This window comes from Elaeis guineensis, chromosome 4 (assembly GCF_000442705.2).
Source record: "Elaeis guineensis isolate ETL-2024a chromosome 4, EG11, whole genome shotgun sequence".
Classification (NCBI taxonomy): domain Eukaryota; kingdom Viridiplantae; phylum Streptophyta; class Magnoliopsida; order Arecales; family Arecaceae; genus Elaeis; species Elaeis guineensis.
In genome coordinates, this window is record NC_025996.2 from 130,832,910 (window position 1) to 130,850,615 (window position 17,706).

The window sequence follows — 17,706 nt, forward strand, 5'->3', positions numbered from 1 at the left end:
AATATGAAAATAATGTCCATTAAAATTTTTTTACCAAAATACTACCCAAACAAAGTCACTCTTTCAAAGGGTGACTTTGTTTGTCCACTCAGCATCTAGTCACCAACCAATTTAGCGAGCCGGGATGGCCACGTAGTGAGTCACCCTTTCAAAGGGTGACTGTCTGAGACACCCATTTTTCCCAAAAGGCTTCTTGAGGGCTGACATGTTCATGTTGTGGGGGAGCAAACAAGAGACCCACCCTATAGTAGGGCGACTCACTACCATAGGGCATCTATGATACATTCCTGTGGTTGGGTGTTTGGACAATAGTCATTAGGAATCCATCAAAAATGAAGCCCTTTTGGCATGATGGTTTCTTCATGGCTTCATCAATTATTCCAACCACCAAGTCATCAAAGATAAGTTCTCCCTAAAAAGGAAAGAGCAAAACAAACAAAAAATTGTAAAAACATACTCGAGCATCGATAAGCATAATAAATATCCCGATAAAAGCATCAAAGTATGTAATAATTGATCTTTATTTTTTAAGAATTGATACTTTTGCTTGTGTTTTGCAGAAAAGATGATCACCAATACAAAAAGCTCGATTTGTAGATTAAAAAAAAAATTGAGAGCAAATCGGACTCAAAATAGATCTTGAAAGGAGATTCAAAGTATCCCCAAAAATCAGCTTAAAATGATCCAAAAATCAGAAGAAGCCCAGCCCATTAAGCTATCTAGTCCATGGCAATCCACAGCTATAGTGGCACGGTTTACAGTGATCCATAGACCAATGTGCACTCGGTCCATGCGCGGTCCATCGGTACAGTGCCGGTGGTTTTTTATCACAGCTCACATGTGCGGAAGCGGGTTTGGTCTGCTGCATTGCAGGTTTGTGGGTCGCGGAAGTGGGTTTCAGGCCGTTTTAAGTGTTTTAAAGCCATCCAAACATAGATTTTGATCGAGATTCAAAAACCAAAATCAATAGAATTGCTCTTCTTCACGGGATATGTCATTCTAGCACTATTCTCTTAGTCCCACATCGGTGAAATCACAGGACCCCCTCCCTCCTAACACCTATTTAAGGGACCCCAAGCATACAAAGAAGGGGCATCCAAACAGAGAGAGCAGAAGCAGGCCACAGAAAATAGAGAGCGGGAGTAGAGCTTTTCTTTTCTTTTCTAGTTAATTATTTTAGGCTTTGGGAGAAAGAAAAAAATATGGAGGAAGAGCTGGAGATCCCTATGCATGGCTAGACACCTTCAACTCAGAAATACGATGAAGCCTATAAATAAATTTTTATTTTTTATATTTAATTTTTATGCAATAAAATTATGCTTATATTTCATATCTTTTTATTTTTCTGAGGTATTGATCTAGCTTACACAACCTATACCCTCCATACCCTCCATAGATGTGCCATGATCTCCGGATACGGTGCATACCTAGGAGAGATAGATTGTTGTATGTTAAATTAAATTTTATATCTTATAATTAGATTTAGATAGTTTATACTCCAAACGGATGAGCTGTGATCTTAGGATATAGTTCTTACCCTTTAGAGATAAACTATACTAATACCCTAATCACAAGTTTAATATTACAACATTAAAAAAAGAAGAAAATAAAATCTATTTTGCATGGTGGATTCAAAATTTTTGAGTTATCTCTTTGACTTTTTTTCATTCATAAATTATTTTACACTTGTAATTTAATTCTTGCTGTTTTATTTTTAAATTTTTTCACAATCAATTCTCTTTTATTACTTTTTAAAAAAAAAATAATTATTCTAGATCTCGAAATGACCCGACTCACCCTATCTATATAGTTTGAGTTGATTTTTTATTTTTTTTGACCACCTACGATAGCGATCAAGCATCTTCTATTATTATCCTTATTATTACTCAATAATACCTTATCCATGGCCTCTTTTGCTTTGAGCCTAAGAGGGGTCTTGGCAGCAATAGCAGCCCTTAACATATCGCTTGTGACCAAATGGCATAAGCAATATTCATTCTTAATTATTGGTGACTGGGTCCCCTTGCCAGATCCTGGTGGACCTGCCATTTAAGAGTCCCATGAAAGTTAAGATAGAAATGTATCTCTGCATGTATGTAATCCTTCTTGCTGATCCATTTCAGAGCTGACCAGAGATGAGGACGAGTGTTGAAACAAGGAAAAAGTTTATAATTAAGTACATAAGGGAGGGGCAGCGGGGATCGAGAATCAGAGAAAGGGGAGGGAGGGATGACTTTGGGAGAGAGGGGAGAGGGGGGTTTAGGTTCTTTTTTTTTCTAAGTGACCGAGAGGGGAGGGAGGAGAGGGAGGGTTAGTGGGGAGGGAGGGTTTGTGTTTTAAGTTCTGAGCACTAAGTTGCCCTATGGTAGAGAGTCGCCGTATCATAAGGTGGGTCTCTTGTTTGCTCTCAGGAAGCCTCGAGAAAAATGGTCATCTCAAAAAGTCACCCTTTGAAAGGGCGACTAGGGAGACTCATTGCGTGGCCATCCCCCTTGCTAAATCAGTCAGTGACTGAGCGTTGAGTGGACAAACAAAGTCGTCCTTTGAAAGGGCAACTTTGTTTGGACAGTATTTTGTTAAAAGTTTTCTAATGGGCATTATTTTTATAATTTTTTTTAAAATTAACATTATTTTGGTAAATTTATTCTTAAAATGTGTACATGCTTCTTTCTAGAGTATATTAATCGGGATTTGATGACAATTTTATCTAAATAATACTAATTTTAAAAAAAATTACTAAAATAATATTCTTTCTAAAATATTTATCAAAATACTGTCCAAAATAAAATTGTCCTATAATAGGGTGACTTTATATGCTGACTCACCACTATTCATGTCATGTGGAAGGTGGAGTTAGTAACTAGTAAGTCACCCTATGATAGAACGACTTTATTATTTTTCCAACCACAACCTCCATGATCCAACCATCCATATCGCCTTCCCCACTTATAAGTCGCTCTATCGTAAGACGACTCTATAAGTCACTCTATGATAGGACGACTTATAGAGTCATTCTATTTTAGGATGACTTACTAGTTGCTGACTCTATCTTCCACATGATGTGAATTATGGTAAATCAGCACATAAAGTCATCCTATCATAGGACAATTTTATTTTGGATAGTATTTTGATAAATATTTTGAAAAGATCATTATTTTCATAATTTTTTTAAATTAACATTATTTAGGTAAATAGTCAAGATTTGATACTGCTGATTGAGAAATTCCCACAATCAGTAATTTTACCAAAATGATGCCTATTATAAAATAAATTACCAAAATAATGCTCCTCCTAAAGTATCTACGGAATTACTGCTCATACAAAAAGTCATCCTATCATAAAGCGACTTTCTGTGCTGACTTAGCCAGCTCGGGCAACATGGATGACAACATGAAAATCACCTATCTAATTCTCTTTACCATAAGGTGACTCTATGGGTCACCTTAGTATTAGGTGACTTACAAAGTCGCCCTATAATAGGGCAATTTACTCAGAGACCCCCCCAACCCGAGAGTTCCTCGCTCTCAATTTCTTTCTCCAAAACCCTACAGCCCTATCGGCTTACCATTAGGCAACTTTGTAAGTTGCCCTATCATAAGGCAACTTACTCAGAGACCCAACACCCGAGAGTCGCTCGCTCTTGATTTCTTTCTCCAAAACCGCATGGCCCTGTCTCTCCAAAATCCTGCAACAATCGTTCGATCTCTCCCTCTCTCTGATAGGGTGACTTACTCAGAGACCCAACACCCGAGAGTCGCTCGCTCTTGGTTTCTTTCTCCAAAACCCTACGGCCCTATCTCTCCAAAACCCTGTGACAGTCGCTTGGTCTCTCCCTCTCCCTCTCTCGTGTGGGTGGAAGGGCATCTCTCCCTCTTTTTCTCTAATGCCGATGGAAGGGCATCTCTCCCTCTCTCTCTTGTGCGGGTGGACGGCCGTCTCTCCCTCTCTCTCTCTGTCTCTATCCCTCTCTCTCTCTCTCGTGTGGGCAAAAGGGTGCTTGGTCTCACCCTCTCTCTCTATCTCTCTCCCTCTCTCTCAGCTCCCCCATCTCTGATCCATGGGCAGCCTCTTTCAGCTCCTCTCCATGCGTTGATTAGAAGGTAAGATCTTTATCCACATAGATTAATCATTTATTTTGTGGTAGTATGCTTCTTATTCTTTTTATTTTCTTTTTTTTTAAGATGTGGGGAAGGAGAGCTCCTATGGTGTGTGTGGGTTCTTTGAGGTTTTGAGAGCTTATTCTTGCTAGAAGCATGGCATAGTCTTAGGATTTGGGTTTTAGAGATTTTTTATCAAAAAGATGCTTCTTTATCAATAAAAATTTATAAATTATGGATTTTATTCTCATGATAATATAAATGATATCAAAATAAATATAAAAATAAATATTTATGAATAGTATGGATATTATTCATTTTCAAGATGTCTTGGTAGTGAAATGGTAGATACGTGAGACTTAAAATCTCATACTAAAGAGTGTGGAGGTTCGGATCCTTTTCAAGGCATAATATTGAGAATGCTCGTTGAATGAGCAATTCAATAATAGATTTTGGCTCTAATCAATATCTTTTATTCAATATATGCAAAGAATTTGATCCCAATCATAATATCGGTGTTAAATACTTCCTCCTAGTAAACATATGTTTATATGTTTATGCAATTACTTCTCACAATTATTTTCAAAAAATGGATCCAAAATTTATCACTATTATCTTTCATTAGGATAGAAGAATCAGTCATGATGCTAACAGTGCTTATTATGATGGTAGAAGGACCTAGATGGTCATGGTAAATCATAATGCCACATATCAAGAACTTGTGCGGATCTGCTATGCTGTCACTAAATGAGACCCCAATCAATGTGGAGTTTTCCTAATGTATAGATTTTCAATTCATATGGTTGGACAATATTTAGCTGTATCTATTGAAGATGATTAGACAACGTATACCATCTTAGACATCCCATCACAAAAGACTTTTCTGACAGTTAAAATTTTTATCGAGCCAGTAGCAGTAGGAGTTTCGGTTGATAGTGAATAGTATGTGAGCATGGATGGCCCACCCATGCTCCCCATGATGGATTATTATGATCCATATCTGATGTGGTACAAGAGCATCACTAGACGATTCATCTCATCATTGATGAGCTAGCAGCTCGAGATGAAGTTCCATCCTTCAGACAGCGTGATGGATATTGTGGTAAGTACATTTTACTTTTGCCCTACTTTGTTATATTGTTATTGTTATACTTACGAGTAATATTTGTTTTTCTTTTCATATTGACACTTTCAAAGGATCACATCGCTATACCATCGGGTAAGGAGCGGCTTCCATTTTGTCACTGTTGGATGAAAGGATCGAGCACTTGCCAATGTTATGGATGATCTTATCGATACTATGCGAGTCATCTCAGAGGATAGACGACTTCAAACTGCACCAGCGGCAGATGATCCGAGTACCTCATCATATGCCCAGCACATCTCATACCTGACTTCTCAAACTTCGACCTCCCCATAGATGATGCATCTATATCATAGAGGATGAGCGAGCCAGTAGATACGTCGTACTGACCCGATAAACAGCGCGTCGATCAGCATTGGAAGGCCAGAGGCAAGGATCGACTGAGAGTTTTTCAAGATAGATACCAGATACATGTTGATAGGCTGAGCATGCCAACACCTCCCCACCCATCGATACCATGTCTAAATGATCACGAAGCAGCCAGAGGTGACACGCATTTATGAGAGGCAGACATGGAAGAGGTCCCAGTATCTTGATATATACACCTCTCGATAGTTGTGATATTTGTATATATTTTTTTTACTAAAAAATTTTGTAATCATCAACTATTGAATTATATTATTCTAAAATTAATGTTACAAATTTTTTTAATATGAATGCACATGTTACAATTTTTCTTGATTGTGCAAAAAATTAATTGTTGAGCTTGATACAGATTATATTGTTGGAGTTTGGAATTGTCTATTATTTTTAAATGTCCTATCATGTTAATTATAAATAAGGTTGAAAAAATTTAAATTTGCATCTCAGGAAAATCAAAAATTTTTGAATAGATAAAAATGCTTGGAGAATGCCAAAATTAACATTTCATCGTGTTGGAGATGTAAATAATATTTTTTGAAAGTTTCAAAAATTAAATTGGGAGAAAATCAATTTTGGATATGAAGAGGCGACTATTAGGTCGTTCCTTTTTGGATGGCATGTTGGTATGGATGTTTTAAGGATGGCATGTTTTAAGATGGGACAATCCATATGTCGGAGGTGACCCATGGGTTGATCTTTGCTATATCTATGAAAATAAACTTTTTGTTTTGATTTATAGCACAGCAGGAGTCGACCCATGGGTCGACCTGTGTCAAATTGCCGCTGTATCATGAGCAACAGGACGTATCAAAGTAGTCCTATGATAGGGTGACTTATAGAGTCGCTCTATCATAAAGCAACTCATATAGGCGCCTTAGGATAGGATGACTCATACTGTCGTCCACCTCTTCCTCAGCTGGCGATATGACGGTTGACTAAGCATGAAAAATAGCTCTATCATAGAACGATTTTATATTAAATAATATTTTTATAAATAATTTTAAAATAATATTATTTTAATAATTTTTTTAAAATTAATATTAATTTGATAAAAAATTCCCCGCAATCATACCCAGAACCTCACCCACCTCATCTATCTTCCAATCTCGACCATCCATTCACAACTATTTGTATTTGATACGGTGATTCCCGCCCGGCCCATCCTTGCGGTCCTCCCAAGCAGCGCCGGAGTGAAGCAAGACAGCACCTATAAATATTCCGCTCGAGTCCTCCACCTGCCTTCTTCATTTCTTCTCCCTTCCCCTCTTCGTCTCTCCCTCCCCCTCTCTCGCTCCCTTCTCTTCTCGCCCAGATGGCGTGCCGTGGAGACCGATGCTTCTCCAGCTGCGGATTTCTTCTCCTCCTCTGGTGCTTCGAGGCAAGAACAACTCTTCTTCTCCTCCTCTTTCGAGGTTCTCCCGTTCTTTCGTAGTCTTGTTCGATGCCTTGGATTTCTTGATCGCCAGATTCTTCGTCCATGACCTCTGTGTCGCTCTTTTGGTTTCTTTTCCGCATATCCGGGGGCACATTGTGAGGAGATGGTTTGATTTGGAGTGTGTGGGAACGATGATTGGGTCGGATGTCCTTTTCTTGATTATGTTCTTGTTTTGGCGTCTTAGGGTTTGAATTGCTTTGATGAAGAACGGCCCCGCGTTTAGGGTTGTATGTTTCTTGATTCTTGAGGTGTTGATGGGATGTAATGATGCTGGATGAGGATTCGGATTGTCTTGTGCTCATGATTTTGTTGTTTAGTTTTGACCGGTTCATAGTTTTTATCTGATTGAGCTCCTTGTTTCTTTGTAATGGCTGCTTATGGATCTTTTTTCTTATTAAGTATCAGCTTTTTCTTGGACTCAGGTTCCCATGCATTAATTTCAGCATTGGATATGTTTTCTTGGGAAACGATGCATGTTAAAGTGTGAGTTTATTAGGAGATTTCAGTTTATCTGAATTTCGAGATTTTCTTCTTCTCATTTCAATAGAGAGATGATTTGCAGAGATGTAGAGCATTAAGGATTGCTGGCAGACAGGAAATTTTTGTTATTTTTGTGAGAAGGAATGTTACTGTATTATTATTATTGTTGTTGTTGTTGTTGTTGTTGGTTGTTGTTTTGTCATTTGCAATGTGTAATGGAACTTTATCATATATCAGTATTATAATATTGACAAATTAAAATCCCATTAAAATGCTAATGCATAAAGATTGGACTTATAGCTTCGAGGCAATTTAAATCTTTGAGATCATTAATTATGTTGTGTGGCCTCATTGTGAATGCTAAATCATATATATATAATATACGTACATGCACAGATTCATGCATGCATATGTACATAGTCATATTATAATGAGAAACCCCCAGAGTCTAGCATGATACTGAACTCTGAAGCCTTTCCTACCCTTGGATGGGTTTTTCATTTGACAGTTTAACAATCCTTCTTCTTGGAAAATAGGCCCTTTTCAAAGAAAGCATCCACATCAAAATTGCCAAAAACTATTGTGTGTGTGTGTGTGTGTGTGTGTGTTTATATGTATATGCGTGCATTTATTTGTGTATGTGTGTATGGTCATACATATGTATGTAGATCTGTAGGATACACGCGTATGTTCATAAATGGTGATTATGTCATCTGCTGGTGCATGTGTTTGTCATGACCTTTTAGTCCCTTTGCAATCAAAATCCATTCTTTGCATAGTTTTGCACCACATATTGTGGAATTCCTGAGTTTGGTTTAGTGGACATGGCGGATTTGATGGCCGCTGGTTATCCAATTGCTACATTTTGCTTTTAATTCCCCTAGGGTCTCTCCTAAATGCAAATTGCAAGAAGCAACCAGATCATCATTTTGTTGGTAAAAGCACATCATAATGACTATATGTCTGTTTTACCATCTATATGGTATATATTTGTTATCTCTAGTTCTTAAGACACCTTCCTCATCACCATCCAGGATAATAGACATGACCAACTAACATATTGTTCATGAATATCTAGTTAAGAAATTTATTATTCGTATTCAAATATAGTGTTGAGTTTTATGTTAATTTTGGTAAATGAAAATGACAGGGAATACCTTTAGTTCATTATTAACTTATTTGTTGGTTCTATATATTTACATGAGCTGTTTGGCTATTTCTTGTTAATTTTCTAAATAAATCAAATACTCATGTACTTTAGAAGTTGAAAATAAGTTGATCAAACTGAAATTGATTTCCTGAAAAAGTTATTAGCTCGAACTTTATGTTCTTTTTGCAATTTTCCAGGTTTGGAACTTTGCCTGTGCAGTCAGATCAGAGACTTCAGAAATGGTTTCCATAGTGGTGCCTGATGATTCAACAGGGTAAGATTTTCAATTGAAATGTGGCTAACTTGATCATTTGTCTTACCTTTCTGAGATGCTGTCTATGATTCTAGTTAAATAAATAATATTTTTGTTCACTTATTATCTTAAGGTTCAAGTCACTGATCAAGTTAGATTGAAATTTCTTTTTTGCATTGTAGTGATTCCTGTATTTCTGTTTTTATCTTATTATTGCTGGGATATGCCTGATTCCTTTTTATTAGCTGTCATACATTTAGTGACATACTTGATCAAAAATTTGTATGAATATCCTTTTAAAATTAATATCTGCATGTATACCCCCAGAAAATATTTTTTTTTTGCATATGGACCCACATTATCTAATGTTGTTAAAAATTAATGGTTTAAAATTAAACTGACTAAAATATTTTTATGGGTAGATAGGCAAAAAGAAAAATTTATAAAGGTATATATGCAAATAAAAATTTTATGAGGGTATTCATGCAAATTTGAATATTTAAAAGGGTATACATGCAAAAAATCTAAATTATAATCTTTTGCATGTAATACACCTCTCTTGATTTGTTAATTCTTTCCTTATTCTAATGAAGAAAAATTAACATGCACAACTAAAATAACGAATATACTTAATTTATTGACTTACATCAATAAAAAGATCTTTTTATCAAATGATAGGTCAAAATTATTTTATCTAGAAAATAGACAAGATCATAACCATCCGTGTTTCCTCTAATGTATAATAACATGCTTATGAGAAAATTATCTAAACTTAATATTAGATGGATAGCTTGTACATTTGCACAGAATAGTATAGTTGTAAGTTTGGGCATATGTAACAATGAGAATTTATAATCTTATTATATTTTATTTTAAAAATTTTTATCGAAAATGTCTTTGTGAAATGTATAAGGTATATTATGTTGTTCTAAGATGGATATAATTGTCCCATCTTACCTAAAAATAAAATATAATATAGTATTTTAATAGATAAAATATTATATAATATCGTTATCATGTTGTTATCTTATGTAATATGTTACTATATTATGGAGTAAGAGGGCCCGAATCCATCTATATGAAATAGATAAAAATTAAATTAGAAACTTTTGCGTGTATATCCTTCTAAACATTCAAATTTGCATGAATACCCTTGTAAAATTACTATTTGCATGTATATATATCCTTATAAATTTTTTTTTATATCTACCCATAAGGGCATTTTGGTCATTTAGATTTTAAACCGTTAATTTTTTAACGGCATTAGATAATGTGGGTATATATGATAAAAAACAAGGAAAAAGAAGATATATTTGCAAAACAAGTATTTTATGAGGGTATATATGCAAATATCAATTTTGAAAGGATATTCATGTAAATTCGAATATTTAGGAGGGTATACACACAAACAAACTCCTTTTTTTTGGTCTTATTTGTTGCAATGATACCATTGTGTGTAGCTATGACATGACATGCTTGTGCTAAAGATAGCATAACTAGCTTTAAGTATCTACCAGGATCAGTTTTTGGGTTTGTATGGTAATATTTACATTATTGCTTGTGGCTTACAATGTATTCAGCCAATGCTAGTGTAGAAAATGGCACTTTCTCATAGCTCAAGGGTTCTTAAGATATCATTTGTATATGATAATTATTTGGTACGTATATGTTGCCTTGGTGGAGGCTTTTAGGTTCAATTTTATGAGAGAAATGCTTTTCTTTAGCCCCACTTGAATGTCATTAACGTATCTTTTACAGCCAGAGAGATGGCAAAGGCTATAGGCGTCTGCAGGGTTGTCCGCACTGCATGCCTGGAAAGGTTTTGAGCTTTCCTTCTGAGTTTTCTTCCACAACGTATATTGTTCTAATGTTTCTTAAGTGATTATTGCCACTGTTTTTGGCTTCCATTAAAGGATTGTGAGGCATTCTTTTTAGAATTTTTGTTGGTTAGTTTCTGGTTTATCCTATACTATCAGATATACTTTGGCCATCTTTTAAAACATCGAAAATTGTTTTTCTCCTAGAAAATTGATTTTTAAAAAAATTACAGGAATCTGTAGCTTATTCAGATTGTGAGAAAATTTTGATTTAGCCTACTGCTTTCATTTCTTTAGTTTGAGCCTCTCAGGTTGTGAGAAAATTAAAGGTAATTCTCCTTTGCTACAATGCAAGCTTAGTAACAGCTGATATAATTAGAAATAGAGGACGACATTCACATAACTATTGCTGAACGGACTCATAGTAAAGAGAAGTGTGAAAAGCTGAAAAATCTTCTTATGGTCATGAAGCAGTAGTAAGGAAGGATAACTCTACAGTCCCTATCTCATGTCGAAACCTGGATATTAGAGTGAAGAGCTTCTGATTGTTCATCCTCCTGTGCAGACTGGCAGTCACAAACTATCTACCACTAATGAACCATACTTGACTTCATAAAAGGATAAAATAATTAGCTTTTAATCTCCTAAATTGTTTTTAGTTGGGAATATGAGAATGCATGATGGTTTTGAAATATCACATATGGGCAAATTCTCGAAGCTATTCAACTTCAATCACTAAAACATGATGTCAAAGTGGAGTCTGATACACTTAGCTGAACCACCTAGATGTTTCCATGAGCAAAGCAGTCTCCAAAGCAAGCAAGTGGTGAAAGGACCAAACACTAGAAGTGCGCTAAATTTTACAAAGAAGAGGGCAAATGAGAAGTAAAACAAGTTCATAACTCCTCAGTGGAGGTCAAAAACCATATAGATGGTAGGAGATACCTAGATCAGGTTGAATGTAGTGGAACAAGATGGGTAAAGAATATAGCATCTAGAGATGAAAAGCAAGCATAACTAGCAATATTTATCTTAAGAAAACAGAAATACTGCATACTTCATCTGTTAATTTTTCAACTTAAAAATTGTTCGTTGTTGTCTTGTCTAGAGTGGCAGCATCCTTAGAATCTATTACAGAGCATAGCATTTTGTCATAAGTTTTATGATCCTTCATATACTCTTGTTTGGTATGACTGAATATTGGCCAAAAAGAAGAATGATCGCTAGACAGATGATTCATTTGGACTGCTCCCATCAGCAAATTAGTTAAGTGTCAAAATACATTCTATTCATGCGAGTGGACTTACCTCTTTGTCTTTATGACATTATTTTTTGTGCAGGATGTTGAGATAACTATTATGTATGCAGATGCTTCTGGTTCTCTAAAAGTGCATAAAGTAAACTCGAAGGATTTATCTGCTTCTTGGATGTGGAAGAATAATAATGATGAAATCCCTGTAAATCCAATGGGTGGACTGGTACTTTGCTGACTTCACGTGCTGTGTTTGAAAGAAACAAATGTGATCTTCTTAAAGTGAGAATAATTTATATTGAATGACATTAAGTTTGAGAGAATACCGAATATAAAGAAACGTCTCTTAAAATAAGACAAACTCAGAGTATCAGAAGCTAGAAAGGAGAAAAAAAACACCAGTGATACATTTCAATGTTGAGAAGCTAGCTTGTTAGCATGCCTCTTAGTTATATCCTATACTTCTTTTCAAGCTTGTTAGCATGTCCTGTGTCAGTGAACAATCTTACTTCATTGTTGGATGACAATGCCCTGATAATTAGTTCATCTCCCACAACTGACAGTGGAAAGAAGGGTCATTTAAGCCACAATTAAGTGAATCGCGAGAGAAGGACCAGCCTTCTGCTGATCAACATCAACAAGCTCACTCAATTAGCTCAGAGAAGCTAAAGCGTTTGGTGATTATCATATTTCTTTCTAATTTTTTATCTAAACTTCTGCATAGTTGGTCAGAACTTTTATGGTTCTTTTGTTGCAGGAACTGCGTCAAAAAAGGAAGCAAAAAAGAACTGCAGAGCTGATTCAACTAAGCAAAGATGCTGAATTACGGATGAAAATAGCAACCGTGGATCACTCATTGCATTTCAACAACACACTCAGGCGACATTACAGCATATGGAGGAGAGACCATCGTAACCATGACCGAGATTCCACTTTGAAATTAATGAAAGATCAGATCATAATGGCTAAGGTATATGCTAGCATTGCTCGTTCCATGAAAAATCTTGATCTTTTTGGGTACTTGATGAACCGGATTAAAGAAAATCAAAATGCTATTAGAGAAGCAAACTCAGATGCTGAACTGCAAAAAGGGTATTCCATTTCTCAACTATTTCTGTATAATGCTGTTCGATTTAAAAATCTCACTCTGATGTGGAAACCCTTTTTTCTCATATCTTCCAGTGCTCTTGAATATGTAGAAGCAATGGCTCGGGTTCTATCATTTGCAAAAGAGCACTTATATGATTGTTCTTTGGTGGCAAGAAAATTACGAGCCATGGCACAGTCCTTGGAGGAAACAATAATTGCACAACAGAAGAAAAACCAGTTCTTGATGCAGTTCACTACAACAAAGATAATCCCTACACCCCTACACTGCCTTCCTTTGCAGCTCACTACTGATTACTTCCAACAAGATCATACAAGCAAAGAATTAGCAGATAAGGCCAAACTTGAAGATCCGTCCCTCTACCATTATGCAATCTTCTCTGATAATGTTCTTGCCACAGCAGTTGTCGTCAACTCTACCATACTACATGTGAAGGAACCAGGAAAACATATCTTTCACATTGTCACAGACAGGATGAACTTTGCAGCTATGAAGATGTGGTTCATTGCCCATCCTCCTTTGGATGCGACAGTACATGTGGAGAACTTTGATGAATTCAAGTGGATTAATTCATCTTACTGTCCAGTTCTTCACCAGATTAAATCTGAGAATCTTAAACAATACTACTTCAGAGCAGATCACCCTTCTACTCTTTCTGCTGGGGATGAAAATCTCAAGTACAAGAATCCCAAGTACTTGTCTATGCTCAACCATCTAAGGTTCTACATGCCAGAAATATTTCCAAAGCTGGATAAGATACTGTTTCTTGATGATGATGTCATTGTTCAAAAGGATTTAACACCACTTTGGTCTATAGATATGAAGGGGATGGTGAATGGTGCTGTAGAGACCTGCAAGGGGAGCTTTCATCAGTTCAACGGTTATCTCAACTTCTCAGACCCAGTGATCGCTGATAACTTTGACCCAAAAGGCTGTGGATGGGCATTTGGAATGAACATCCTTGACTTGAAAGAATGGAAGAAACGAGATATCACAGGAATATATCACTACTGGCAAAACTTGGTAAGGATGTTTTTTTTCCAGTTTTGTGTATGATATCATTCCTAGAGTTCTTCTAGTTACAATTTTCAATTACCCATGATTCTGATTATATTTTTTCCTGAAATTTAAGGTAATTTTCATGTTGCTGGGTTATTATCACTATTTAAAGTGTATAATTCACTATTTGAAAGCAATTTCACATGTAAAAAAAATGAACTATGATTGCCTCTTGAGAAGAAAAACAAGGCATTTGATGCAGAATCCACAAAAATGTCAAATCAACTAAACATTAAAGTCAGTGGATTTTGAATATGCAGTGATATATAATCAAACATAAATTTAGAAAATGTTTGTTTTTTCCAATTGTCATATGTTGCGGTCAAGGGCTCCTGGCTCAGCATGTGAGGTATTATCCGCTTTGGCCCATGGATATTATGGTTTTACCCTTTGAAAGGTGCCTCACATGGGAAAAATGGTCCCCTCCTATATAAGCCAGAGTCCCTTTTAACTTACAACCAAATGTGGGACTAATGAAGCCCCCCCACTCTACACTACAACATAGCCCCCCGTCAAAGGGGAGTCTGTGTATGGACAGGAGTTGCCCTCCTGTTTATTTTTACCATAACCCCTTGGGGGGGTCTATGTATGGACGGGAGATGTCTTCCTCCTTATTTTTATCACGGCCTCTGGAGTCTGTATATGGATGGGAGATACACTCCTTATTTTTACCATAGATTGTTGTGTGGATGGGAGGAGTCCCACGATCCAAAGGAGGTGCATCAGCCCTATGGTGGGCGTCAATATTGCGGTCAAGAGCTCATGGCTCAGCACGTGAGATATTGTTCGCTCTGATCTATGGGCCTCACGGTTTTATTCTTTAAAAGGCGCCTCACGTAGGAAGAATGGTCCCTTCCTATATAAGCTAGAGTCACTCATAATCAAATGTGGGACTAATGAAGCCCTCCACTCTACACCGCAACATCATGAAAATATGCATATTAAATTTCTACCTATTTCCTCAGTGCTGTGATTGTCACTTTTGTTGTCTCTCTGATGATTATAATTATTGAGTCTTATTTTGAAGAACCTCATTTAAATTTGTTTCTGTATGTTGCGACATGGTGTTAGTATAAATGGCACTACGGAGTGCTCTCAGACATTAACTGGCAAATTGTTGAAGACAATACACAAATTTACATCTGTGTGTAGGTGTCCATGATCTGCCTAAACTTGTATCTTGAAACAATCAGTTGTGCCTCATCGCTTTCTTCATGTTATATTAAGCTTTGCCCTAAATGTTGATATCACTTGTGCTGAAATTTATATGGTACCCCCACTGATCAGAAGTTTCTTTTTTCACTATAGAACAAAGATCGAAATCTGTGGAAGCTTGGGACACTGCCTGCAGGTCTGGTATCATTTTATGGCCTGACATATGCGCTTGATCGGAGTTGGCATGTTCTTGGTTTGGGCTACAATCCTCAAATCAGCCCCTCGGACATTGAGAAGGCAGCTGTCATTCACTACAATGGGAATTATAAGCCCTGGCTGGATCTTGCTATGACCAAGTACAGGCACCACTGGACCAAGTATGTAAACCTTGACAACCCTTACCTCCGGGTCTGCAACATTGTCCTCTGAATCTGGAGTTGTAGATAGCAAATCCTTTTATCAGTTTGTTCATATTCTTTCTCAACTTACAGGCTTGCTCTATGTTGAGCAACACGTGCTGTCAGCTTCACACACTTCACAGGAATAAGTTTTGCATTTAAATTCTTTTTAGCTTCTAAATGGGTAATATTCGAACCGGAAATTTCCTTGGCAAGATATTATGAGACTTTGTCATTTGTGGGGGTACCAAATTGTCATTCCACACCATTCAACATGTAGCTTACCCACGTCACAGCAAGCTTTATTCGTTCGTTGAAGCGCTTTTTTCCCAGAATCATTGGATGGTTTTGATCATGGAGCGGTCGTGCAAGTGCTGGTCATCCGTAAAAGGTTTTGGGTAGCTGGTGAATTAAACATGTAATTGATACAAATGCATGTGTGTCTGTGGTAATGATCAAGTTGCTTTTGAGTAGGGACCTATGAATGAATTATGGAGATATTTGGTCCGCAACTGAAATCAGAATTGGAATAGAAATTAAAATAGCCATATCTTTCAAAATATTAAGGAGATGTTTAGTTGGAGAGAATGGAAATCGGAATCGGAATGGTGGATTCCTATTCCAACCGTTTGGTTGGGAGGAGTTCCATTCCGATTTCGAGGTGGAATGGGAATGGCTCAATCTATATAGAATTCAATCCATACTCTCTTCTATGGATTCAAATTTTCATTCAAATTTTGATTCCGATTTTGATTCCGGTTACGAACCAAATATTTTGGGGGTATTTGTTTCGCAATCGAAATCAGAATGGAAATGAAAATCAGAATGGTTTGGAATCGAAATGGTCAAATCCTCCGAAGTGTTTGGTTCGTGACCGGAATCGAAATCGGAATCGAAATTGAAATAAAAAGTTGAATCCATGGAGGAGAATAGAGATCGAGTTCTATATAGATTGAGCCATTTCCATTCTACCTCGAAATCGTAATGGAACTCTTCCCAATCAAACGATTGGAATAGGAGTCATCCATTTCGATTTCGATTCTAGACTCCCATTTCTTCCAACCAAATACCTCCTAAATTTGTGATCATAATCGGAATCGGAATCGGAATGAAAATTTAAATTTTGAAGATGAGTTGGGATTATATTTTAAGAAAATTGGGCTATCCCATTCTATTGCGAAATCAGAATTAAAATGAAATTTTTCTTAATCAAACGGTTGGAATAGGAGTCATTTATTTCTATTATTATTTCAGATCGTAGCTTTCTCCAACCAAATATATCTTAAATTCATATCTTTTTAAAGAGTTTACAAGAATACATGGCCATAATAATAATCCATAAATATTCTCTAAAAACATTGAAAATCTACCAACCTAATTCTCCTTTTAGGAACAAAAATTATATGGGGTAGGCATCAGGGAGAAATATGAGGCTGGCTTCTTGTTGTGCTATATTTCCTTTTAGTTCCTATCTTAAAAAAAAAAAAAAAAAAAAAAAAAGGCAAAGACCCCTCTTACCAGCGGCGTCATCAGTTTAGTTCTCCCTTACACCAATTTAAAATAGATACTTGGAGAAATTGAAGAAAAAAAAGCCCGAAGTTCACTGTAAAGTGGGCTCCTACCGACCCTAATACTCTTTTCTGACGGTGTCGTATGTCAGAACCATGTCAGGTGTGCCTAGTAGATGCTTTTGGTGGGTGATGTGTAATTCTTTCAAAGTTTTATTCAAGTGGAACTAATCTCTATCAGATTGTTATGTCATGAAAATTGTTTTAAAGTCTTAATTTGGTATCCATCACAGACTTTGTATTTATTCAATAAAATCATGATTTTAAGATTATGTTTGGTGCATCACCAGACAATTTTGAAAGATTATGAATTACTTTCAAGATAGATTGTCACAGATAATGTTACAGTAAAATTACTGAGAATCTTAAGTGATATATTGGTATGACAATCAGATTATCGATAATATGAAATCAAATTTTCAAAATA

General features: G+C 36.3%; 1 protein-coding gene across 1 annotated transcript; it reads left to right on the forward strand.

The window, feature by feature from the left end:
- Positions 1–6,856: 6,856 nt before the first annotated feature.
- On the forward strand, positions 6,857–16,143 carry LOC105042659 (probable galacturonosyltransferase 3). Its single transcript, XM_019849991.3, has 8 exons — positions 6,857–6,982; positions 8,867–8,943; positions 10,681–10,741; positions 12,080–12,217; positions 12,555–12,668; positions 12,749–13,083; positions 13,174–14,122; positions 15,467–16,143. Exons 1-8 carry the CDS (start codon positions 6,917–6,919, stop codon positions 15,740–15,742), a joined length of 2,016 nt encoding a protein of 671 aa, XP_019705550.2. The 5' UTR covers positions 6,857–6,916; the 3' UTR covers positions 15,743–16,143.
- The last annotated feature ends 1,563 nt before the right edge of the window (positions 16,144–17,706 follow it).